The 25825-nt window shown below is 39.1% G+C and overlaps 1 protein-coding gene and 1 long non-coding RNA gene across 7 annotated transcripts in view; one reads left to right on the top strand and one right to left on the bottom strand.

Moving 5' to 3' along the window:
* LOC135273639 (uncharacterized) overlaps nt 1-25825 on the bottom strand; it is a 56637-nt gene that overhangs the window by 6307 nt on the left and 24505 nt on the right. Inside the window, exon 3 of one of the 2 annotated variants that reach the window (XR_010341394.1) lies at nt 9508-9550. This is a non-coding gene — a long non-coding RNA (uncharacterized LOC135273639). Of the gene's footprint in view, nt 1-9136; nt 9551-25825 lie in introns of those variants that run through there. The other variant, XR_010341393.1, reaches the window with a different exon arrangement.
* Nucleotides 1-25825, top strand: part of LOC105712694 (collagen alpha-3(IV) chain) — a 147796-nt gene that overhangs the window by 105832 nt on the left and 16139 nt on the right. For all 5 annotated transcript variants that reach the window (XM_064372925.1, XM_064372922.1, XM_064372923.1 and 2 more), the window contains 17 exons: nt 1521-1689; nt 4887-4979; nt 5642-5746; nt 7717-7814; nt 8374-8524; nt 8873-8986; nt 10344-10511; nt 11767-11856; nt 12219-12353; nt 17247-17345; nt 18097-18186; nt 18525-18664; nt 20941-21067; nt 22188-22268; nt 22646-22744; nt 22948-22995; nt 25332-25517. In XM_064372925.1, the coding sequence (XP_064228995.1) occupies nt 1521-1689; nt 4887-4979; nt 5642-5746; nt 7717-7814; nt 8374-8524; nt 8873-8986; nt 10344-10511; nt 11767-11856; nt 12219-12353; nt 17247-17345; nt 18097-18186; nt 18525-18664; nt 20941-21067; nt 22188-22268; nt 22646-22744; nt 22948-22995; nt 25332-25517 (1993 nt within the window). The remainder of the gene's footprint in view (nt 1-1520; nt 1690-4886; nt 4980-5641; nt 5747-7716; nt 7815-8373; nt 8525-8872; nt 8987-10343; nt 10512-11766; nt 11857-12218; nt 12354-17246; nt 17346-18096; nt 18187-18524; nt 18665-20940; nt 21068-22187; nt 22269-22645; nt 22745-22947; nt 22996-25331; nt 25518-25825) is intronic.

Below are 25825 nucleotides of genomic sequence, written 5' to 3'. Positions count from 1 at the left end.
TAAACATTTTGGGGGCAATGTCCATACTTTTAAATAAAACTAAATGCATAAGAGACAGCATATTTCAGAGTATGGTAATCAAATAAAGGGATTAAATGTTGTCATTAATGGCATGATCTCGGCTTATTGCAATCTCCGTCTCCTGGATTCAAGCAATTCTCCCACCTCAGCCTCCCTGAGTTGCTGGGATTACAGGCATGTGCAACCATGCCCCATTAATTTTGTATTTTTAGTAGAGATGGAAGTTTATCATGTTGGCCAGGCTGGTCTCGAACTCCTGACCTCAGGTGATCTGCCTGCCTTGGCCTCCCAAAGTGCTGGGATTACAGGCATGAGCCACTGCACCCGGCCCCAAGATCTATTTTAAAATGTTATAGAGAGGGTGAGCACCTCTCATCATAGTGTATTTATAAGAGGTTTGCAAGGGATGCTGCTCAAACTATTCTATGAAATACCAGTTTCTCCCGGGGCTAATCTGTATAATCCAATAAAAGATTTACCTCAAACAGGTTTGGAGAAACCTGGTAAACAAATTTAAAGGTTCATTAACAGGCCCTTTAATATCAGAATATATGTTGTGAGTCTTCCACATGAGGACAAGCGATCCAGTCTTTCCTAAATGCTTCTGACTACAAAGCCCTTTCTGGCTGGCAGCATCTACAGGACCAGCACTTCTCAGACCCTGACTTGGCCAAGTCCCAGGCTGTTCACTTTGTGGTAGTTATGCTTATAAAGCAACAGTGCTAGAATTCTGTTGGTCTAGTATTAAGAGAATTTGTATGATGTCCCTATTTGTATCTCACCAATTTTTCTTTATAAGGTCTGGTAAACATGGTCCATAAAGTACATGAGAGAAAATCAAGGTGGTGATATGTTGAGTCTTACATCCTGTCTTAAACAAAGGAGACAGACCACTTAGCCATCTGATGATACTGAACAATGAAAAATTGAATCAAATTTATTTCAGGAGGCCATGATGGGAAGGAAGAGGGCTTACATTATTTTGTCAAATTCAACTTCTTTTAAATATACAAATCATTTTCAAAGTTGTAGCATATGAAAATTTAAAAACTAGACAGTTTAAGAGAGAAAATGGAGGTGGGAAATCTCCTTTGTCATGAAAATACCTGGTGAAAACACAAACTTTTAGTAGAGATGGGGTTTGCTCTACTCATTTTATTTAAAAAATGTAGCATTATGATGAATATCACCCCTAAAGTCATTTGAACTATTGGTCAGTTTGAACGTAGTTTTAGTGGCTATTATCATATGGGAGACCCGTCTCAAGTGGGACTCAAGACAGTTTCAAGTTCAAAAAATGTTGCTTCACTCCAAAGGACATAAAACGGCAGAAACCTGCAGTGCTCTTATTTTAGTAATAATTCCCATCAAATGCCAAATGCTTTTTAATTCAAGATCTCAATGACAGCCTAACTGGTATTCATATTTGGAGGACAATTAACCTGTTGTAAGAAGATACTGGAATGAAGCATGATTCAAACACATTCCTGTTGTCACAGGCTCTGAGTGGAGAGAAGGGGGACCACGGTCCTCCAGGGGATCCTGGCTCTCCTGGGTTCCCAGGACCTGCAGGACCAGCTGGACCACCTGGCTATGGACCCCAAGGAAAGCCTGGTCCCAAGGGCACTCAAGGAGTTCCCGGAGCCCCTGGACCACCCGGAGAAGCCGGTTGGTTAGTTTTCTTTCCAGTCCTGTTTTCCGATGGAGTGGGTTGATATTTTCTATAGCTAACGAGGCTTTTCCAAGACTAAGAAAAATGTAGAAACTTGCTTCTAATGAATAGAATATATCAACTCGCAGATACCAGGAAAGAACATGTAGCGTATGTTAGAGAAAACCCATTTTTTCTCCATTAGTGGGCAATTCAACTGAAATTTCCTAGGATATTCTGTATCTATTACTTATATGAAATGAATAGACCCTTGTTTTTTGTGTTTTTTTCAAAGACAGGATCTCACTCTGTTGACCAGGCTGGAGTACAGTGGTATAATCATAGTTTACCGCATCCTCAAATTTCTGGGTTTAATCTATCCTCACACCCGGTCTCCTGAGTAGCTGGGGCTATCGGCGCATGTCACCACAACCAGCTAATTTATATTTTATTTTTATTTTTTGTAGAGACAGGATCTTGCTGTGTTTCCCAGGCTGGTCTCCAACTCCTAGCCCCAAACAATCCTTGCTGCAGCCTCCCAAAGTGCTAGGACTACAGCTGTGAGCCACTGTGCCCAGCCGCAGATTTGTTTTTTTTTTTTGATCCATAACTCAATAGGCACTTTATAAATAAAACTTTAAAATATCTTAGACAAAAGAAGAAAAATAGTCTGATAATAGTTTAAAAGTCCAAGTAACTTTGGGGATACACATATACAGGCCCTAGTTCTGGATTCAGGAGTGTGACTAAAGTTCAGAATAGCATGCTACTGACAGTTTTAGGCAAATAATGCCACCATGGTCATTTTTTACTTCTAAAATCACTTTAGGCCGGGCACAGTGACTCACACCTATAATCCCAGCACTGTGGAAGGCCAAGGTGGGCAGATTACTTGAGGTCAGGAGTTCAAGGCCAGCCTGGTCAACATGGCAAACCCCCATCTCTACTAAAAATACAAAAACACAGCTGAGCATGGTGGCACACACCCATAGTCCCAGCTACTTGGAAGTCTGAGGTAGGAAAATCGCTTGAACTTGGAAGGTGGAGGTTGCAGTGAGCCGAGACCATGTTACTGCAATCCAGCCTGGGCGACAGACTAAGACACTGTCTGAAAAATAAATAAATAAATAAAATCACTTTAAAGGGTGAGACCTAATAAACTGTGGTCTCTAAATCATTTTACAGGGTCTTCATGGGTAAAACTTTTTGAGTGCACAACCTTATATGTTATAAACATATGCATCATTTTTGTCCACACATGTATATAAATCTTATGACTTTCTCTATGTATTAAATAAGTAAATATCTATGTTTATCTGCACCTTATTTTGGAGGCTGCTGTCCTTTTTCTTTTTTTCTTTCTTCTTTTTTTTTTTCTTTTTGAGACAGAGTCTTGCTCTTTCGCCCAGGCTAGAGTGCCATGGCGCAATCTCGGCTCATCGCAACCTTTGCCTCCCGGGTTCTGGTGATTCTCCTGCTTCAGTATCCTGAGTAGCTGGGATTACAGGCACCCACCACGACACCCGGCTAATTTTTATATTTTTAGTAGAGACGGGGTTTCAACATGTTGGCCAAGCTGGTCTCGAACACCTAACCTCAGGTGATCCGCCTGCCTCGGCTTCCCAAAGTGCTAGGATTACAGGCGTGAGCCGCCACGCCTGACCAAAGAAGGCTGCTGTTCTAATCCAGGTACTAGCAAACGGTGGTGGCCCACAGTCCAAGTCCAGTCCACTGCCTGATTTTGTATGATCCGCAAGCTAAGAATGGTTTTCACATTTTCAAATGACTGAAAAAATGTTTAATGATATTTTGTGATGCATGAAAATTATATGAAATTCAAATGAGAGTACCCATAAATACAGTTTCTTAGAACACAGCCACACTCCTGCATGTACTATCTCTGGCTGCTTTTATGCTACAATGGCAGAACTGAGTAGTTGAGTAGATTTGGATCACAAAGCCTAAATTATTTACTATCTGGCCCTTTACAGCAAAAGTTTATTTAGCCCTGTTTTAATCCATTATCAAATGCTCTTTTTTTGTTTTTTTGTTTTGTTTTTTGAGATGGAGTCTTGCTCTGTCACCCAGACTGGAGTGCAGTGGTGTGATCTCAGCTCACTGCAATCTCCACCTTGTGGGTTCAAGGGATTCTCATGCCTCAGCCTCCCAAGTAGCTGAGATTACAGGCAACAGCCACCATGCCTGGTTAATTTTTGTATTTTTAATAGAGATGGGGTTTCACCATGTTGGCCAGGCTGGTCTTGAACTCCTGACCTCAAGTGATCCACTCGCCTTGGCCTCCCAAAGTGCTGAGATTACAGGCATGAGCCACCATGCCTGGCCTCTTCTGTAACTTTTAAGTGTGAATCTTTACTAAAGAACTTCATTGTCATAAAATATATTATTATCAAAGTTGTCCCATCACATACTGTAAACCTGTTTTTCTATAAAGAAGTGACTATATGGACAACACTTATCACTAAACATGTTTTAATGTTTGCCACTGTGGTTAGAATATTATCTCGAATTCTTATCTGCTGGATAGGCATCCCTTCCCCTGTGACAGATGAGGAACTTATCAGAGAGGTTAAGAAAAGTGTCCAAGTTCCCAAACCCACGTCAGCCTTGCCCATATCAAAAATAGCCTTCCTGTGGAAACTAGTCATCCAATAAATAAGTATCCTATCAGTATTCACCAATGTTTACACCTAATTCAATATTATCAATTTTTTGGAACAGGCTATTTTCAATAGACCAGCATGTTGGGTTATTAATTTCCCATTTAGGAAAAAAAAATGCAGCTCACTGCCAGTGCTCATTTCATTTACACAAACAAACTCTTTGAGGCTGAAGCAAATCTGATTTTCATTGTGAAATAAAATGCAATAAATGTTCTTGGAGTTATTTCTAAACAGAACTTGTCTCTAATCCTAATGTAAGGTGGTAAAGTTAGGACCATAATCTGTGAGTTATCTCAGAACAGGAAACAGGTTAAAACAGAGTTTAGACAACAGTCTAAATTCATAAATATTTGTTGACTCAGTAAGAAAGTCTCAATGGGCTGGTGGTCCTTAAGCTAGTTTTGAAGCCTGTGAAAGTTTTTTTTTTTAATTTTCTTTGTTTATAAACCCTTTATAATCATATTTTCCCCTATCATCTAAGAAAAGCTTCAATATATATATACCCCAATCTTATGATCACAAATTTCCTTAAGGTCCTAGGGGAGAAGTCAGTGTTTCAACACCAGTTCCAGGCCCACCAGGACCTCCGGGGGCCCCTGGCCTTGCTGGCCCCCAAGGTCCACCTGGTAAGTACCCTATGCCAAATCTGGTGCATGGCATCAGACAACACCCTGACTCTTTCAAAAAATATACTGTCTCCATTTTAAGAAAAAAATGTATTCATTGGCTCCAAAAGAGAGCACAGGGCAGTGTCCTATCTGATAGGCAAGCAGGCTGGGGACTTGCTGTAGTTCTCTGAGGTTATCCAAATTATTCTCACTGGTGCTTCTAATATAAAGGCTCCAGAGAAGAACCTATAAAACTACTTAAGAGGAATTCTAGAGCAGAACAACCTTTATGGAGTTTTGGTAGGGGAGAAAGTGATGCTTGCTTACTGGCAATTTATTAGGATATTTTCCACGGCACCTTTCATCTTTGCCATCTACATCTTTGCCAATGTGATCTAAAACTGAGTTTTGCATGCATAGAAGGAGACTTACATAGTTCAAGACATCTAGAATATTTCTTGTTAGGAATTAAATCATATTTACAAAATTATTTGCAGTTCCTAAAGATTAGTCCATTGGATAGGGACACAGAGGAGGAGCATATGATTGGTGTTGTGTTAAAAAATTTTTCTTTATGTGCAAAAGGGATAGGATGACACAGATAACTTAGACATTTTCTTTTAAAACAAGATGAAGAAAAGTTGCTGATGTGGAGATGCATATGTGTATTTGTTTTTAAGGTATCCCTGGATCCATGGGGAAATATGGAGATCCTGGTCTTCCAGGGCCTGATGGTGAACCAGGAATTCCAGGAATTGGATTTCCTGGGCCTCCTGGACCTAAGGGTAAATTTTAAAAATTTTTAAACATAAAGTTTATTGTGAATATTTAGAAGATATACATATGCATAAATAAAATAAGTAAAATACAATATAAAGATATAAATAGGACATAAGATACAAAGTGAGTAAAATAGGAAATATCCATAATACTCTGTAAAATGTTTTCTGGCTGGGTGCAGTGGCTCACGCCTGTAATCCCAGCACTTTGCGAGGCCAAGGCAGGCAGATCACTTGAGGTCAGGAGTTCGAGACCAGCGTGGCCAACATGGTAAAACCCGTCTCTACTAAAAATACAAAATTGGCCAGGTGCAATGGCATGTGCCTGTAATCCCAGATACTCACGAGGCTGAGGCAGGAGAATTGCTTGAATCCAGGAGGCAGAGGTTGCAGTGAGCTGAGATTGCGTCACTGCACTCCAGCCTGGGCAACAAAGCAAGACTTTCTGGGGAAAAAACAAAAAAAACTTTTCCAAGAGCCTTAAATAGTAAAAAATCTTATAATAATGTTAGGCGAAAAGGCAATTGATTTATGCGATATCATCTCAATTGCATTTTTCAAAACACAGAAAACAACTAGAAGGAAATTCACCAAAATGGTAATAGTAATTCTTGATTATTGGATTTTAAGGACATTTTTGGTACTTCTCAATAAATGCCTGCACCTTTTACATTTATACAGTTATTTTTTTATATAAGAAAGTGACTATTAAATCACAAATAGCTGTTTTCCCCACACACTCCAAAATAAATTACAGAAGTTATTTTCCTTTAGGAAAAAAGTGCTGTCTCTCCTTAAAAAAAATCTAGACACTGAGAGCTCACACAATGACATAAGCCTGCCCCCTGACAATTATATCAAAGTCCTGTCCAGGATGACATATGAGTAAACTGAGTCCCTGGATTCTCACATAGAACTAACTGTAAGTTTTAGGATAATTTCATGTTTGTTACAGTATTATTTAAAATGTTTGTTAAAATGGCATCTTTTTTTTTTGGTGTTTCAGCTCTTGAATTAGTATGTCATTAATGTTTATTATATATTAATTCTGCACAAATATGAGAATATTGATTTCAATTTATGACTATTTGAAATGGAAAACATAATTCTATTTCTCATGAAGTCTCAAGAATGGCTTTGAACAGAATTTCTTGGTTTTCTTCCTAATGATCTGTGAAGTAATGGAGCATGGCTCGCATTTGTACCTCATTCCTCTGGGACCCTGCATTAACAAATTACATCCCTAATTTGTAACTCTATGTATTGACTCTCTGGAAGAAGACTGTTGACTGTGGGAACCAGAACTAACCCAAGAGCTCCTTGAAAGTACAGATTTACAATTTCACAATTGAACCTAATGAATTCCATGAACTAACAGCAAATTAAATATTGGTCAAATTAGGGTATGAAGGAGCTGTCTGAATGCAGCCTTGCTTCACCAGGGCCTCCTCTTCTGAACCAGAGAACATAGAAAATGTGTGTGACCCCTTTCTCAATTCACCTACTATAAATGCATAAGAAGTTAATCCCTTACATGCAATGGATGCTATAGGAACATTAAGACTTAATTCTCTTAAGCAACTCCTGTTGAGAAAGGCTACCTGGGGTGCTGAAAAATCTCTATTGCTTAATCTAGGTCATGCTTGCATGAATATATACACATATAAAAATCCATTTACCTGTATACTATATGTAAAATATACTTCAAAAACAAAGTCAACTGGTCAACCAGGTTTGAAGAATTGCTGAATCAAGATTATAGCCATACTTAACAACAAAATGGAAAACGTTATTTTTTAAATTGGGAACCAATGTAATTTGGGAACTTTTAAAAAATTGCTAATTTATCAATTGGTTTATTATCATTTAAACTTTCATAAAAGCATCACTAGCTGGTTGAGAGATAAGAGAGTTACTTCTCAGAATATTTCAATAAGACTAATCCGACAACAATGTTTATTGCTTTTTCTCTGTAGGAGATCAAGGTTTTCCAGGTACAAAAGGATCACTGGGTTGTCCTGGAAAAATGGGAGAGCCTGGGTTACCTGGAAAGCCAGGCCTCCCAGGAGCCAAGGTATGCAAAAATTCAAACTCAAACTGTCACAGGGGAGAGGGCAGGTGACCATTAATTGGCCAGTTTATATGCACCCACCTGGCAGAACACTCTATACATAGAAATTATCAATATATTTGTAGATGATGAAGACATTAAATTTTTTTAATGTTTTTCTGGATCATCTTCCCTTTTAGAAAGGAAAATATGAGGTGTCAGAATGCAGATTTCATCCTGATACCATCTTTAATGGTTTCATAAACACTCAAGACTGTTTAAAATGAGACAACTCTAGAAAGAAATGTGGGTAGCTATGAGAAAAACTATCAAAAGTAAAGACATCTAGGTTTTTCTCTTTACAGACAATCCCATAGTCTTCTGAAAAAGTGGAGGCTACATATCCCAAAGTGTTATTAAGCATAATCTTATAGAAAAGTCAGCAACTAGAGTTCAAAAAGGAAAGTTGATGGCACGGTGGTGGCTGTACAAAAGGGACTTAGAGCCTCCATGACACAGACCAGTCAATATTAGTGAGGATTTGGAAGCATTATATAGTAATAATATAATTTCTGTGCTATAGGGAGAGCCAGCACTAGCCATGCCTGGAGGACCAGGAGCACCAGGTTTTCCAGGAGAAAGAGGCAATTCTGGGGAACATGGAGAAATTGGACTCCCTGGACTTCCAGGTCTCCCTGGAACTCCAGGAAATGAAGGGCTTGACGGACCACGAGGTACAATAGCAAGTGTCATTACTTTTCTCCACTGTAAGCTCAGCTAAAATGCAGCAAACTGAATGCATAGGTGTTCTAGGAATGAAGAATTCTCAAATAAAGCTTCTGGTTCAAGAAATAGAATCTGTGGAGCCTAATTATTTTCCCATCCAATGTTCCTGCCCTACCTTTCTCCCTTCCTCCTTCCTTCTTTTCTTTTTAAAGAGTGCCCTCTACAAAAGGCATATTAGTGGTAGTAAATGTACGTCTGATTTAGGTGGAAAAAAGTTAACAGAAGAATGATTGGTGTAGCAATACCAAGACCTTAAGTTCTAGCACCTGGGTATATACTTGGGCTTTCTTTCGCAGGAGATCCAGGGCAGCCTGGACCACCTGGAGAACAAGGACCCCAAGGAAGGTGCATAGAGGGTCCAAGGGGAGCCCAAGGACTTCCAGGCTTAAATGGATTGAAAGGGCAACAAGGTAGGAGGAGGGCCTCAAAACTGGCCACCAGATGGGCAGGAGGCATGAGACTCCTGCTCTGTGCTTTTCTGCCTAACATGGGAACTGTCCAGCAACAAGTCCTGACCATTGTTCAGTTAGAAATACTTCAGAAATGGAAACCTTGCTGCCATGGATTTGTTGCATACAGTAATGTATACCACCTATAAAGGAAGAAATCTGAAGTTAATATAGTGAGTTTCCTTGTGTCTTTTATACAAGAAAATATGAACACTGAAGACAGAGAGAGATTGGTGTGTGTTTACATATATTTATATACATATAAATTTTCAGAAAACATTTTACCTTTAATACATTCGTAATTATATTAAAATAGTAAATGTATACTTATTATTATAATAGGGCAAATGTATGCAATGGTACCAGTTAAAAAAGTTATAAACTAAAATATGTAGTTGATTGTTTTATACACAATAGAAAATAAAAAACAAAAATAAATCTAAATGATGCAGGCTAGATGTTCCAGATGATGGGAAACTTACTTTATCTTTTTGGATTCCCTCAATCTGATCTCATGAACTGTTCCTGGAAAAAAAGTTATTTAGAAATCAGTTAATGTTTGTGGTCTATCATACTGCTTATATGTTCACAAATCAATTTTTGACCAAGATCTTAACTATTATAGTGGCATTATTATTGTTTCTGGAGGCAGCCAGTGGCTTCCCTACACATGAATGGCTCTGTATGTCTTTTGTAGGATACAGAGTGAGCAGCACTCATAAGGTCCCAGAATGTGCCTGCAGGACTAGAAAATAGATATAAAGACTACACTTTTACTACTGCATGAGTCATTGGAGCAGAGAATGTTAGAGCCAGAAGGGAGCTTAGAAATTTGGTGGGACATTAAAGACACATACACACACACACACACACACACACACACACACGTGCATAAGTGTGCAGTTACCCAAAATCACAAAGCTAAATATTTACAGCCACAAAATATTTCTGAAGTGGCTGGGTGCAGTGGCTCATGCCTGAAATCCCAGCACTTTGGGAGGCCAAGACGGGAGGACCGCTTGAGGTCAGGAGTTCGAGACCAGCCTGGCCAATATGGCAAAACCCCATCTCTACTAAAAATACAAAAATTAGCCAGGCGTTGGAGTGCATGCCTGTAGTCCCAGCTACTTGGGAGGCTGAGGCAGGAGAATCACTTGAACCCAGGAGGCAGAGATTGCAGTGAGCCAAGATCGCGCCACTGCAATCCAGGCTGGGCGACAAAGGGAGACTATCTCAAAAATGTATATATTTCTGAAGTTATGGGGAAAGCATTTGTGGGTTCATTCATTTATTTGTTCATTCATTTATTCATACACAGGCAGAAGAGGTAAAACAGGGCCAAAGGGAGAGCCAGGAATTCCAGGCTTGGATAGATCAGGATTTCCTGGAGAAACTGGATCACCAGGAAGGCCAGGCCATCAAGGCGAGACGGGACCACCAGGTCAAAAAGGATATCCAGGAAATCCAGGAATTTTAGGGCCCCCAGGTATCCTTTTTTGTGTTTCTATTTTTCTTTTTATGTCCTCTTCCTCTTAAGGTAGCTCTGTCAACTACCTAGGCATATGCTTTTTGACTCTATGCTTTTACTTCAGTTAATATAAGATTTTCCTTCTAAATTATTTCTAAGAAACCAGGGGCCAGGGTGCAGGGGAACGGTGGTGGCGGGATGAACACATTTCACAATTACCCAGGATGTGGCTATTTTTGCCATGTTATCCTTTTAATATGCTACTATTATAATATTTTTGCTAGTATTTTGTTGAGAATTTTTGCATTTATATTGAGAAGGGATATTGGTCTATAGTGTTCTTGTGTTAGCTTTGGTTTTGACATCAGAGTAATGCTGGTCTGACAGCACGAGCTGGAAAGTGTTTCCTCCTCTTGTATTTTCTGGAACAGCACGTGAAGAATTGACACTCTTTAAACATTTGGGAGAATTCATCAGTGAAGTTATCTGGGTCTGGGCATTTCTTTGTGGGAAGTCTCTAAATGACTAATTCAATCTCTTCATTTGTTATAGGTATATTCAGATTTTTTATTTCTTCTGGAGTCAGTTTTGGTATTCTGTGTTTCTCTAAGAACTTGTCCATTTTGTCTAAGTTATTTGATTTGTTGCCATAAAGTTGTTCATCATATTTCTGTATAATTGTTTTAATTTAATGGCTATGTTTATTGTTTATATGTTTGGGGAGAATATTCTGTTCCCTCATGGCATAAAAACCTCACTGATCTCTCATCCAGAGAAGAACCCAAAACAACTTAATCAGCACATTATCCTTTCATTCATGTTATTGGGCTACTATCACATGCCAGCATTCTTCCAGACCCCAGAGACACATCAGTCAGTGGACAAGTCTCCCCTTCCATAGTAGAGGAGCAACAATAGAAACATTTAAAGTCTAAGTTCAACTTGAGACCAGGTGTTATGAAGAAAATAAAGTGAAGAGATATAATAGAAAGTTACTGGTCAGGGTGTGGGAGGATAGAATGCTCCAAAATTTCCACATATTCTATCCTCATTCATGAATATCATTTGCTACCAATCACTTCCATATAGATGAGTTTAAAAGACCATTTACCAACCCATCTCCTGGACTAATATGGTAATCTCACTATTTACAGAGGCCATTTTTTCAACTACCAAGCTCTACTTCTAAGTATAATTTATTTTAGCATATGGAATATTTTGCTTTTCTCACTCTGTACAACATGCACTGCTTTGTGTTAATTTGTTTCCATAGGTGAAGATGGAATGGTTGGGATGATGGGCTTTCCTGGAGCCATTGGCTCTCCAGGGCCCCCTGGGAACCCAGGCATGCCAGGGCAGAGGGGTAAGTGATGGAGTGTCTTTCTAGAGAGTAGGAAGCAGAAACAATATTCATTTATTTTGCAGCAAAAAAAACCCAAAACTTATGTTTCTTTGGAAGAATAGTTCTGAGAGAGCAACAGCATTTGATTTTGCTGTTTTCGGTGTTCCTTTTTTCCATTTGAATGGAATCCTATTTTCTCCCTGCAGGCTTATACCACTACCCTTATGAGGCTGCCTGCCTGAGGAAACTATTTACCAAGTTCTCAGCACTGTTAGCATTTTTTGTTTCATTTGTTCTGTTTTATTATAAGCACTGCCAACTTTTTAATCCCTATGAACTACTTAAAGAATTAGGGACCTGATGTTGTTACTCCTGTCTGTTAGGAAGCCTTGGAATTCCAGGAGTAAAGGGCCAGAGAGGAACCCCAGGAGCCAAAGGGGAACAAGGAGATAAAGGAAATCCCGGGCCTTCTCAGATATCCCACTTAATAGGGGACAAAGGAGAACCAGGTCTCAAAGGTAAATAACTGCTTATTTGGAATTAGAACATCAGAGCTGATTCTCAGGCTAAGAAATTATCCAGGCAAATCCCTTTAGTTGACAAACAAGGACACTGAGGGCCAGCGTTTGGTTACCTGCCCAAGTCACACAGCCGGTTGGTGGCTGAGCAGCACCAGAACTGAGTCACCTTCCACCATATGTTGCCTCCTCAATGTGTAACATTTTATTTATGAGTTAATTCTGCATTTTGATTTGCTATATTTGAGGTCATCAGCAGTTTTTAAATTATAAGCCTCAAAACTCCCTCTTTGCCAAGTATGAGGAAAACTAAACCCTAAAAAAAAAATCCACATTAAAAATCTTTTCTGTCTGATGTTGAAATACCCATCTCAAATTCAACTTTATTCTGTTGACTACCAGGATAATTTCTTCTGATTCCATCTAAAAACTTCTTCTGTTCAAAATCCTTTGGAGAATAATTACTAAAAAGAAATGCTTCAATGAAAATGTAACCCTTTAGAAAGACTGTTGTTAGATGTGGCTATTAGGCTAAAATTCAAACCCATTCACATTATTTCAAGTTATTTGGGCCCTTTTTATGGCAGTTTTTGTGATATGATCAATACAACCGATATAAAACCAGATTTTCAGAAGCCCTCCCTTGCAGTCTTCTTGACCAAATGTAATCCCAAGCAACTTTAGAAAAACAGAGAACTGCTGGGTAAAATACACATTTACAGATCAGACTCTTAGAGCTGGAAAGGATTAAAAACAAATGTGTCATCACAAGAAAGGAATAAAAGAAAAATGTGTTTACAGTTGCAAAACCATGTTAAGTTTTGAGATATTTGAAATGACTTTTGAGAAATGAGACTGTATTCAACAAATATTTATATGCGTGGCACATAAGGATATAACAAACCTTCACATGTACTGCCAAACCTTAAAAAAAAAAAAAAATTTTAGCAGGGCGCGGTGGCTCACGCCTGTAATCCCAGCACTTTGGGAGGCCAAGGCGGGTGGGTCACGAGGTCAAGAGATCGAGACCATCCTGGTCAACATGGTGAAACCCCGTCTCTACTAAAAATACAAAACATTAGTTGGGCATGGTGGCGCGTGCCTGTAATCCCAGCTACTCAGGAGGCTGAGGCAGGAGAATTGCCTGAACCCAGGAGGTGGAGGTTGCAGTGAGCCGAGATCGCGCCATTGCACTCAGCCTGGGTAACATGAGCGAAACTCCTTTCAGAAAAAAAAAAAAAAAATTGCACAGGGTGCTGTATACCACAATATAAAGACTGACTAACTGGCAAGTTAGGAAGTAAAAGCCTTTTGGGTAGTCCCCATGTAACCAGGTGTTGAAGAGATAGTCTAGTTCTGGTACAAAAAGAATATTGCATTTCATTTTTAGCAATGAGAAAGAAAGTAATATGACTTTTAAAAAACTCTGCTAGGACTAGTCTAAGCCAACAAATGAAAAAAAAAAAAAAATACTGGCACCAATCTCCAGTCCTCATAAACTGCAGAGACACCACTTCACTAGACTATTTTAGATTATTTAAGTAGTGTTAGAAACATTTTGGAAAAAATATGAATAGCATATCTCTGCCTACATAAGCAGAAATTTGGCTCTCACAGTATAAATGCACAATGAGTACTAATTTGCAATTGAAGAATTCCTTTTGTAAAGTATAGAAGGACACATGCTATGGGCTATTTCTATGCTTCCAACAAAATTCTTTTACTCACCCAGAGTATGCATCGAGGCTGTTCTATGTGTTTTCCTTAGGCTTTTCAAATGCATAACCAAGGGGCACAGATTGAAGAAGAATAACAAAAAAAGAACCTGTAACTAGGCCTCCCTAATTTCAGTGTGATCCATTTTTTTTTTCCTTTTTTTGGAGAACAGGGTCTCCCTATATTGCCCAGGCAGGTCTCGAACTCCTGGGCTCAAGCTATCCTCCTGCCTCTGCCTCAGTAAGAGCTGGGATTACAGTCATGAGCCACTACGCCCAGCCAATCCATTTTTTTTTTTTTTTTTCTAAATCTGAATTTCTGACTTAAAGCTATTCATTTTAAATGTGGAAGAGATATTGAATATATAGATAAGCACAATAACATGTCACTATCCTCTCCACAAGGAGTCTATGTGGGAGAATTAGGCATATGTAGAAAAAAAAAAATAAAGAACATAAGTGCAAGTCAGTATGCTGTATTATTTAACAACGATGTAAGTAGTATTCATGTGCAGGTACTGTTCTAAGCTTTACAAATATTGACTCATTTAATCCTCACAATTACCCTAGGAGTAGGCTGGGCCCAGTGGCTCATGTCTGTAATCCCAGTATTTTGAGAGGCTGAGTTCAAGACGAGCCTGGCTAACATGGTGAAACCCCATCTCTACTAAAAATATAAAAATTAGCCAGTTGTGGTGGTAGGCACCTGTAATCCCAGCTACACGGGAGGCTGAGGCAGGAGAATTGCTTGAACCCGGGAGGCAGAGGTTACAGTGAGCTGAGATTATGCCACTGCACTCCAGCCTGGCCAACAGAGTGAGACTCATCTCAAAAAATGAATAAATAAATAGCATTAGGAGTAGGTACTGCTATTGCAATCATCCCATTCTACAGATGGGGAATAGGGAGGTCAAGTTATTGCCCAATGGCACTCTGATAGGAGATGGGAGAGATGGCCCTCACCCTTGGCCTCCTCACTGTGCTGCCAGAGCTTTGTAGGAGTTGGGGGAAGCAGAAAATACAGCAACTACACTAGTCAGTGAAACCTCCATGAAGGAGGATTTAAATGTTTTGTAAGATTCAGATGAACAACTGAAATTCTTAGCTTAAAATCTTTCCAAGGCTCTTTGTGCTTTGAGAATGGAAACTTCTTAGACTGACCTACAAGCTTGTTCACCACTTGCACTTGGCCTGTCTCTCCAGTCACATGACATTTATGTACTCAACAACTACTTTGTACTTAATAAAATAAAAAAACAGACTAGGCATTTTGCTATGTCCTGACTATACAGAGGCGAACAAAGCAGACTTAGTTTCCTAGTCATGTTGAAAGTTACAGTTTAGTGGCGGGAAGAGACATAATGGGTCCATAAACAGTTTGCATTTAGGCTAGGTAGGAAGTATCTTAGGCTTTGTGGATTATATGTGATCCCTGTTGCATATTCTTCTTTGCTTTTTATTTTGTTTTTAATAATCTTTTAAAAATGTAAAAGCCATCTTTAACTCTCAAGCCGTAAAAAACCAAGCCAGATTCAGCCTGAAAGCTGTATTTTGCCAACTTCTAAAAAACTGAATAAACACATTAAACATTATACATTTTCTTAGATTGCAATCAATGGCACAAATGGAAAAAACGAAGGCTGTAAAACAAAACAATCTAACCCCTGATACTCATCACTCCTTTCTACAGGCTGTTTTACTGTCTGGGAATCTTGTCTCATTCCAGGCCTTCTTCACCCAATTCGTTTTCATTTGGTCTTCAAGACTGAGCTAAAAAATACCACCTCTTCCAGAAATTCTTCCCTGTAGCATATTGTGCCCAACGCTAGTACAGAGTTTATCTGCCTGGATGATAATTATTTGTTTACTTGGCTGTCTCCCCAGTTAAACCCTAAAAACTCGGGGAAAGACAACATGATAATTTCTCTCTCCAGGACTCAGCATAAGACCTGTTCATTAATTAGATGTTCCATCCATATGTGAATGAATAAGTATATATGCAGGAAAAGAGCCAAGGGAAGTGAATCTGCTTGAGAAAAAGCACAAAGTCAGGCCGTAGACAGACTGCAGAATGCTTCATGCTGCCAAAGGAGTTTGCAATTTACTCTGCAGGTAATAGAGATTCAATGACTATTTCTTTCTTTATTTACAGACAGTGTCTCGCTGTCACCCAGGTTGGAGTGCAATGGCGTGATCTCACTGCAACCTCCACCTCCTGGGCTCAAGCGATTCTCTTGCCTCAGCCTCCCAAGTAACTGGGATTACAAGATCCATGCCCAGCTAATTTTTATATTTTTAGAAGAGATGGGGTTTCATCATGTTGGCTAGGCTGGTCTCAAACTCCTGACCTCAAGTGATCCGCCTGCCTCAGCCTCCCAAAGTGCTAGGATTACAGGTGTGAGCCACCACGCCCAGCCCAATGACTATTTTTGAACAGGAGAAGAGTATGATCAAAGTCATGTTTTAGGGAAAGTTGAATGGTGTCCTGGGAGATGTATGAACTTCTCAACCATGCAGAACTGGATTCAAATCCAAGTGTTATTAACTGACTGACAGTGTAATTCTGGGTAAAGGCTTTGACTTACCTAATACTTAATAAATTATAATTTTAATATATGGATTGAGAATAGAATCAGCTAGATGAAAATAGTACAATAGATAGTGCTTTGTCTTTACTATTAAAAAATGAAGAGAAATTTAGGCTGCTAATTCTTAAAATGTTGTTTTAAAGAGTATATATTAAGATCATTGCTAGTGTTCATTGAGAAATAACTTATGCCAGGCACTGTGCTAATGCTTGACACATATTATCTCATTTAATCCTCTTCTTTAAAAGACAGAAGCCCAAATCTGCCCATGCTCTTAACATATCTGCTATGCTGTCCTACAATAATATGCCGTCAGTTTAAACCAGGATGTGGATGGGTATGACAAAATTTTAACCTGCATTTTTAATACCTGGTTTTTTGTTTTTTGGGTTTTTTTTTTTTTTTTTTTTTGAGATGGAGTCTCACTCTCACTCAGGCTGGAGTGCAGTAGCAAGATCTTGGCTCACTTCAACCTCTGCCTTCCAGGTTCAAGTGATTCTCCTGCCTCAGCCTCCTAAGTAGCTGGGATTACAGCCATCCACCACCATGCTCGGCTAATTTTTTTGTTAATATCTGGTTTTTAACTTTAGGATTCGCAGGAAATGTGGGTGAGAAAGGAAACAGAGGTGTTCCAGGGCTGCCAGGTTTAAAAGGCCTCCAAGGACTACCTGGACCACCAGGACCACCAGGTACAGCTGATTCTCAAATAGAAATAACACATTTTACACTTTCCTACATCTAATGTAATAAAAGTTGTTTCTAGGCTTAATGGGTTTAAATATCAATTCCGTTCTGATAGTGTTCCAGCAGAAATTTGCTACTAAATTACTAACAAGAAGGTGTTTATAGTTGGTGTGTAGTTAACAAAACCATATTAACCTACAAATAGTTCCATTTTGTCCTCAAAATTTTATTCTGAAATTGCTGATATGTATTACAGATTATAATTTATCACCATGTGATAACATATCAGAGATGAAAATTAGAGAATGCCTTAGAAGTTTTCAGATTTGCATCTTTCTTTTTTAAAACAAATAACTGAGTTTACAAAATAATTTTTAAATAACTAAAGTATGCCACCATTCCTATAACCACCTCAGTAACAAAATATATTACATGGCAATAACACTTCAGGATGCAGTTGGAAATATATTCCCATATGACTGCAGGAGCCCACTTTTTCCTGCTGGCGTTGGTCCTAGGATGATTTTAGTGTTTGAAAACCAGGCCTGCGGACAAGAATCTAACTTTCTTTAGTTTTACATGTTCTGGGTCCCCAGTTCCTTCCTTATTTGAAGGAAAAAGGACAGCTAGACAAGTGCCTAAACCAGCTGGCCTGGCTGTTCTGGATTCATTAATTCATGCAAGCAACAAGTCTTTATTAAACACATACTATTTCCAGGAACTGTGCAGGGCAATAACTATTTATTTGTCCTCAAGGCCCCAGAGGAGATTTGGGCAGCATTGGGCATCCTGGAGAACCAGGACCACGTGGTGTGCCAGGGAGCATGGGGAACATGGGTATGCCAGGTAATGAATAAAGTCCTGTTATGAGCCCACAAGCTCACGATGGGTCAGGATTCCAGATTTTCTGTGTTATGCATTGTTTTGGTTTTCCACTTGATAGAAAGCTTATATTTAAAAAAAACTAGATTTGCTATTAGACAAATATACTGTGTGCAACTAGAATATAGATGAGAACAAAATAAATATTGATGTTATATAATAATCATCCATTGTAATTACCTGATGTATTTGCAATTCTGAAAAAGCAATTCTTGGAAGAAAGCTTATGCAAAGGTGAAAAGTAGAAAACTTCAAGATCCTCATGTTTATCTATTTTACCTGATTTTTCTCCCTAATTTCAGGTTCTAAAGGAAGGAGGGGAACTTTGGGATTCCCAGGTCGAGCTGGAAGACCAGGCCTCCCAGGTATTCATGGTCTCCAGGGAGATAAGGGAGAGCCAGGTTATTCAGAAGGTACAAGACCAGGACCACCAGGACCAACGGTATACAGGCCAATGAAATATTTACATTTTGGTGGTGGAGTGAGCCCCTTGAAAAATATCAACAAGTACCCAGATTCAATGTGGGCAGAGAAAATTGAAACTATTGCTATACTTTCAGGCAGTTATTTGGATTTTTAAAATCCTATATCCACAGCTGAGGATGCTTGTCTGTCACAGAGCTGTCAACTTCTGAAAGTCTCTTTCAGTCACCAAGGAATTTCTCACACTGTCCCTGCAATTTAGCTGTGCTGCCAGAAGAGGGCAGTGATTACAGGCCCATGCAATCAGATGGGACAGTGGGTTTTTTCTTGTGATACAAAGTGGCCCATTTCTGCTGTACCCATCTCACACAGACTTAGAAAAATAAATTTCCAAACCTTCTAATAAAAAACACTTGTCAGCCAGGCGTGGTGGCTCACGCCTGTAATCCCAACACTTTGAGAGGCCAAAGTGGGCAGATCACAAGGTCAAGAGACCGAGACCATCCTGGCCAACGTGGTGTAACCCCATCTCTACTACAAGTACAAAAATTAGCTGGGAGTGGTGGTATGAGCCTGTAGTCCCAGCTACTCGGGAGGCTGAGACAGAAGAATCACCTGAACCTGGGAGATGGAGGTTACAGTAAGCCAAGATTGAGCCACTGCACTCCAGCCTGGTGACAGAGCAAGATTCTGTCTAAAAAATAAAAAAATAAAATTTTTTAAAATACTTGTCTTACTAAGACATAACAAAAGGTACAAAATAACTTTACATCATCATTAGAAAGCAAACAAAATCCTAAGATACATACATTTCTCTTTCTTGTTTTAGAACTTTTTCTGTGTAATGGGATAGAAATACTTAATCTTGCTTCAATGTTTTCAGTGTTTGTGCTCTGTCAAATTGAGGTTGGATGTTAAAGCCCTTACTACTGTGTTATACGAAGCAGCAATCAAATGTTTCAGTAAGACTTGGCTGCTTTCTTAGGTTCATTCTCTCCCAAATTTTCTGAGTACAGCTTTCACACTAAAAGCCAGAGAGAGACCACTAGAAATGATAACAGAAGTTCCTATAAGCAGAGGTTACTAACATGGGATTCCATGGACTCCCAGAAAAATCTATGGGATCCCAAGAAGCCCAGCAGCCTCTTGAAATTGAATACAAATGTTTGAAAATGTTTTTGTAAGGGAGAGTCTATTTTTCAGATTTAGATTTTTAAATTTTCAACAGTATATGACTCCAACATATAAAAATTATTACTTAGGGAACCTCTCCCTCTTTTTTGAGACAATAAAATACCACCTTTCCTAAAGTTTTCCACCAGCCATAGTCTCCAGTACTGATTGCTAAAACAAGAAAAAATTTAGACACCACACAGACCAAAGAAAGCAACTGTTTATTACTTGGAGCACAGACAAATGTCTTTGTTCTTTACATGTAGATTAAGTCCTCAGAAAACCAGAGATTGCTTCCACTGAGATACTTGCTCAATGAGAAATCCTATTTGACTTCACATTCGATGAATTAATAGTTTCATTTAAAGTTTTCACAGGTAACCACCAGAATAAATTGTTAGAACTGTGCACTGAGCATGAAATGAGCTGGTTTTATCATGTCACCAAATGAGAGTAACAGAGTGGTATATTTTAATTGGCTACCATAGAAATTTTGTAAATATTTATCCAATCTATATGTTCTGGCTTGTCATAAGACTGAAGTAAATATTTAATGAATATTAAATCATTGGAAGGTTTTTAAAACATGTGATTGACATATTTATCTGCATGCATAGTATTTGTAGGACACATCTTTATTTAGTCTATTTCTTTATTACCCCCAGCTAGTCATCACAATTTGTAATTATATAGTTGTGTGATTATTTAATACCTATCTCCTTACTGGTCTCTGAAGCTCTATGAAGGCAGGGACTGTTATGTCATAGATCTATATAGGTTATTATTATATCCTGGTAAGAGCCAGCTTCCTGAGTATGCTACCAGTGCAGTCACAGAGGTCCTGTGCTAACAAGGACCTCCATGCTTTGTCTGATGTGACACTATTGATGTCTTGAAATTCTCTTTAGAAAGTTTTAAGGGAAGGTGCATTTTCATTTTGCACTGGGCCCCATAAACCATGTGGCCTTCTTATTCCCAGCACCTATCGCAATGCTGGCAGATAGCAAATACTAAATATGAATTGATGAATGAATGAAATAATTAATGAATAAAGTTTATGCTGAATTCTAACCACATATCCTGCTTATATGAGAATTTTAAAGGTGTTTGGCTAAATTTAAGGGGGATCCAGGACTGCCAGGTGATACGGGAAAGAAAGGAGAAATGGGGCAACCTGGCCCACCTGGACATTCGGGGCCTGCTGGACCTGAGGGAGTCATTGGAAGTCCTGGAAGTCCTGGCCTTCCAGGTAAGGCTTGGGTTTACAATTCTAAAAGCTGAAAGCAATACTCATAGGATAGCCCTCCTGAAATCATTGTGGTAAACAGAAAGCTATTTATACTTTTATGCTACAGTTGCTTTTATTCAACTTTGAACTTCAAACTCTAACACACTAAGAAACAGAGAATTCATTAAGAAGAGCCCAGTTTTACTAATCAGCCCATTTGGTGGACTGAAATATAAAAATATGTTCCTATAAACACTTTTGAAGAACTGCCTCAACAAATTCAGCCTAAGGATGCAAAATGTTAGCCACTGTACAATCATGTTTGTATTAGTTTGTTCAGGCTTCCATAATGAATACCACAGACTAGGTGGCTTAAACTACAGACATTTATTTTCTCAGAGCTCCAGCAGCTCCAAGGCTGTGATCAAGGTGTTGGCAGCGTTCATTTCTTCTGGGGCCCCGGTTCTTGGCTTGTGGATGGGTAGCCTCTTCCCGTGTCTTCCAGGTGTCTTTAATCTTCTCTTCTTATAAAGACACCACTTATATTAGGGCCCACCCTACTGACCTCATTTTAATTTAATTACCTCTTTACCAAGCCTATCCCTAAATACAGAGTAACGTTCTGAAGTACTGAAGGTTAGGACTGCAACATATGAATGTGGGGACAACACAATTCAAACTACAACACTGTGTTCTCTTTTTCGAACACATTTCTGAACTGAATTTTGGCTTTCTTGCTTATTAGCTTACAATTCAACTTTAGGGTTTTGTTTTATTAAAAATAACTATGAAACTGTTGGGTTGCAGATTCAGGTCTTACTTAAACACAATAAACTACCTGTTCAAATACAGAACGTTTCAATAAAATTTGCATTTAACTCATAATTAAAATAAAATTGCATATTGAGTGGTCCTTGTGGTTGGCGTACACACATCTTTGAAAATGATTCGATGTATCTCTGCAGTGGTTCTCCGGGGAAACAGCAGCCTGGACAAAACCCTGGGGTGACCTTGCAACAGGAGAGCTTCCTTAAGGCCAGCACGAGCACGGCTGACTATAAAAACAGACCGTTTCAGTCACTGTTGTAATCATTTATCTTTTGGTGCTCTTTTTTTTTTCCTTCCCCCTCTTCATTTCTAGGAAAGCCAGGTCCTCATGGTGATTTGGGTTTTAAAGGAATCAAAGGCTTCCTGGGCCCTCCAGGAATCAAAGGCCCTCCAGGTTTCATTTTTGCACTTTCTCTTTCCTTTTTATGTGGGAGGCACATTTTCTCCTGAAGTTTTAATTTCTGTAAACCTACTACTCTATAGACGATAGTTCCTACTCAGTATCCAGAAAAAAATACCAAAAAATGGGGTTAGACATTTCTATTTATTTAATTCAAATATTTGGCAACCTATTCCAAACTAATCATCTTCATGATAATAGTAATCTGTGTGTGGTTTTCCCTGGGAACATAGCTTCACATAGCTACAGTTCTGAAAAATAGTCCCTTTAACACATTCGACCCATCTCCCTGGTATTCCCATTAGGCCATTGGCAAGAAATAAATCCTCTTTTTGTATACCATTGTTTTGGGTTTTTTTTTTTTTTTTCAGGTCTTCCAGGATTCCCAGGATCTCCTGGACCAATGGGTATAAGAGGTGACCAAGGACATGATGGAATTCCTGGTCCAGCCGGAGAAAAGGGAGAAACAGGTACAACTTGCTCATTATCTTTGATCCGCTAGTTTTATTTTGGATAGAATCATTAGTAACATTGTAATCCTTTGCTGCTCTAAAGATTTTTCTCTGATAGAACTGATTAACATGTTTTCGGTTGTACTAATTAAACTTTTGTTATAGACATATAATATAATGAAATTGACCAAATATTAATATAACAAGATTCTCTCTTTCAGGTTTATTGGGGGCCCCTCCAGGCCCAAGAGGGAACCCTGGTGCTCAAGGTAAGCAGTTCGTCTTCTCTGTCCTAATTTACACATTTTCAAGGAGAGAAAGCAGTTGAATGTGCTTGATATATAAAGTAAGCTTAACGTAGGGAATTAAAGATGTTCCAATGTAATATAGGATATTTATCATCTTGGTCTTCAATTTAAAATGTTTAATTATTACCATCACAACAAATGGAACTAATTAGAAACTGTGATTGAATTTTGGAATTTCCTAAGAAAGTCTTGAAAAGTAAAAAGGATTCTTCTGTATACGCCTTGCTGTTGTTAGCATGGTTTAACGTACCACCTCCTAAAAGGTGAAGATGGAACTGATGGGTTCTCAGTGAGCATCTGTCCCTGCTGTTCTGAGACACAGGAGTAAACCAAATCCTTTCCTACCTGTTATCTTCGTAGGTCTGATTCCAACTCCCAGGTCCAGCTTGTGGTCCATGCTATTGTTTATTAAAGGCTACCCAGAGAGTCTCTCAACATCCCAGACATGGCAGTTTTCTGAACATGTCTTTCAAAGTATTTACAAGTTTTTTGTTTGACAGGCCACAAGTCTGGATTTCTCACGTCACTGCTTTACAAGATAAGCAGCTTCTTTTAACTCTTTCCCATTTTCTAGTGAAACTTTCCAGGAGAAACATCAGATTGTTTGCACATTTCATTGACCCATCTCAGCCACAGGTCCTATGAATGGGAGCATTTCATTAGCAATGAGGCCTAGCACACTGAAGGCCCCTAGTTACTGATGCTCATGCAAACCAGCGAAGAGCAGCTCAATGCCAATAAGAAACTCAGGTGGGCAGGAACCACCTCTTCACAGAACAGTTGAAGTGTAAAGGTACACAAGAGCTGTTCTCTCCCATTTGTTTCTCATTGGTTTGATCGTTCTTTTGGTTGAGCTCAGTCTTCTCCCATCTCTCAGACCTCTCCTTTCCCAATGAACACAAAGGCTTTTCCTGTTCCACAGTGTAGTTTTAGAATTGTGATCAACAGGAGAGTTGCTCTCCAGGCTCCCAGGCTAACTCACAGTTTAATCATTTGGAACAAGAACACTAGCTTTTCACTGGAAATAAAATTTGGTATAAAATAGTCATACTTTAGGTTTAAAAGTCTTAAAAGTAACAAATGGCCTAATTATGTAAGTGAATGATTATGCACCTCAATCCCTCTAGGGTAACTAAATATGGAGAAGAGTTCATTGAGACTTGGAAGGTATGAATCCTTTTAATTAGTTTATTCTCCCAAATCCTAAAAAGAAATCATATTGCAGAGCATGTAATCATTTTAATGAACATGAAATATATAATCCAAGACATCTTGGTGCTTCAGGTCATTGCCATGCAAAAACAGTATTACAAAGCTTGGAGTGAACTGAAGTCATCTAAGCACTTTCTTTTAAAAGCATAAAGTACAGGCATTAAAAAGCTAAAGGATGTGAATAGACATAGGGCTAAATAGTCAATATTCATCAATTTGATTTTCATTGTAAGTCTTCACTATATAATAACTCCCAAGCCCTCCCCTGAGCTATTAGCCTCCCTCCCCTTCTCCCTCTCCTTCTCACATCTATCTTCTGTTTTCATGCCATTTACTACTTCTAGAATAACAAGAGATGGGAGAGAAGAGGGAGAGATTATTTTCAATTCATATATTTTTCATTCACAAATGTCAAAGCACAATTTCTTGTGCTTTGTGACCTTTACATTGTGACCTTTTTTGGGGGGGTGAGGGGGAGTCTTTGGTAAATCCAAACCTCCTGCCACTACTATTCCTATTATGGGGGATGAGTGGGGAGGTTAACTAAAGGACAGAATAAGGATTGCAATTTTGTTGCTCCTTTGTCTGGGTTTAGCTGGATAATACTTCAAATGCACACATCAATGCTATGCAGTTTAACTTCTTAAGCTCTAATGGATTATCGGTGACTCAATAATGTTAACATGATTAAGTTCATCAGCTGATAATAACTGTGGCTCACATTTATATAACACTTTAGAGCTTATACCATGCTCTTCTGTCTGTATGTTATCTCACTTGATCTGAAAGAAGTAGCTAGAATGGGTATTACCTTCATTTTTAAAATAAGAACATCAAAATTTGTAATAGTAAGTAAATCTGAAGTGACTTTGCCAAGATCGAACAGCTAGTTGGAGACAGACTGAGTCTCAACTCAAGTTTTTGTAGCTCTATATTGCATTTACCAGCAATATATTATAAAATATATATTTTAGAAATATATATTCTGAATCTGAACACTTTTAAGCAAAGTACCTACATTATTAAAGATAGCCACAAACTCTAACTCAACCATATAGACAAAAAACATCAAGCCTTCTTTTCAGGAGCCAAAGGAGACAGAGGATCCCCAGGTTTGCCTGGCCTCCCTGGCAGAAAAGGGGCCATGGGAGATGCTGGGCCTCGAGGGCCCACAGGCATCGAAGGATTCCCAGGGCCACCAGGTCTGCCGGGTGCAATCATCCCTGGCCAGAAAGGAAACCGCGGTCCGCCAGGCTCAAGAGGACGCCCAGGTAGAGGGTTTACTTTCAAATAGCATAAAAAAACAAAAATCATGTTTGACCTCAAAAGTTTTCCACCTCCTCCTCATGTTACCTCATTGCTTCTTCTTTCCCTGTGGTCATCTCTATTCTTCCTCTACCCATGGTTCCCACACCGAGCAGTTGTCAAGGCAGGGTGGCTTGTTTGAGAGATGCACAGTTAATAAATTAATGAGCCTGGCCGGATACAGTGGCTCACGCCTGTAATCCCAGCACTTTGGTAGGCCAGGGCAGGTGGATCACTTGAGGTCAGGAGTTCAAGACTAGCCTGGCCAACATGG

Source organism: Aotus nancymaae, unplaced genomic scaffold, assembly GCF_030222135.1.
Source record: "Aotus nancymaae isolate 86718 unplaced genomic scaffold, 86718_ANA_hifiasm-v0.15.2.pri h1tg000008l, whole genome shotgun sequence".
In the NCBI taxonomy this organism is placed as follows: domain Eukaryota; kingdom Metazoa; phylum Chordata; class Mammalia; order Primates; family Aotidae; genus Aotus; species Aotus nancymaae.
Note: the sequence above shows the minus strand (reverse complement) of the source record. Positions and strands in the feature narration are given on the sequence as shown.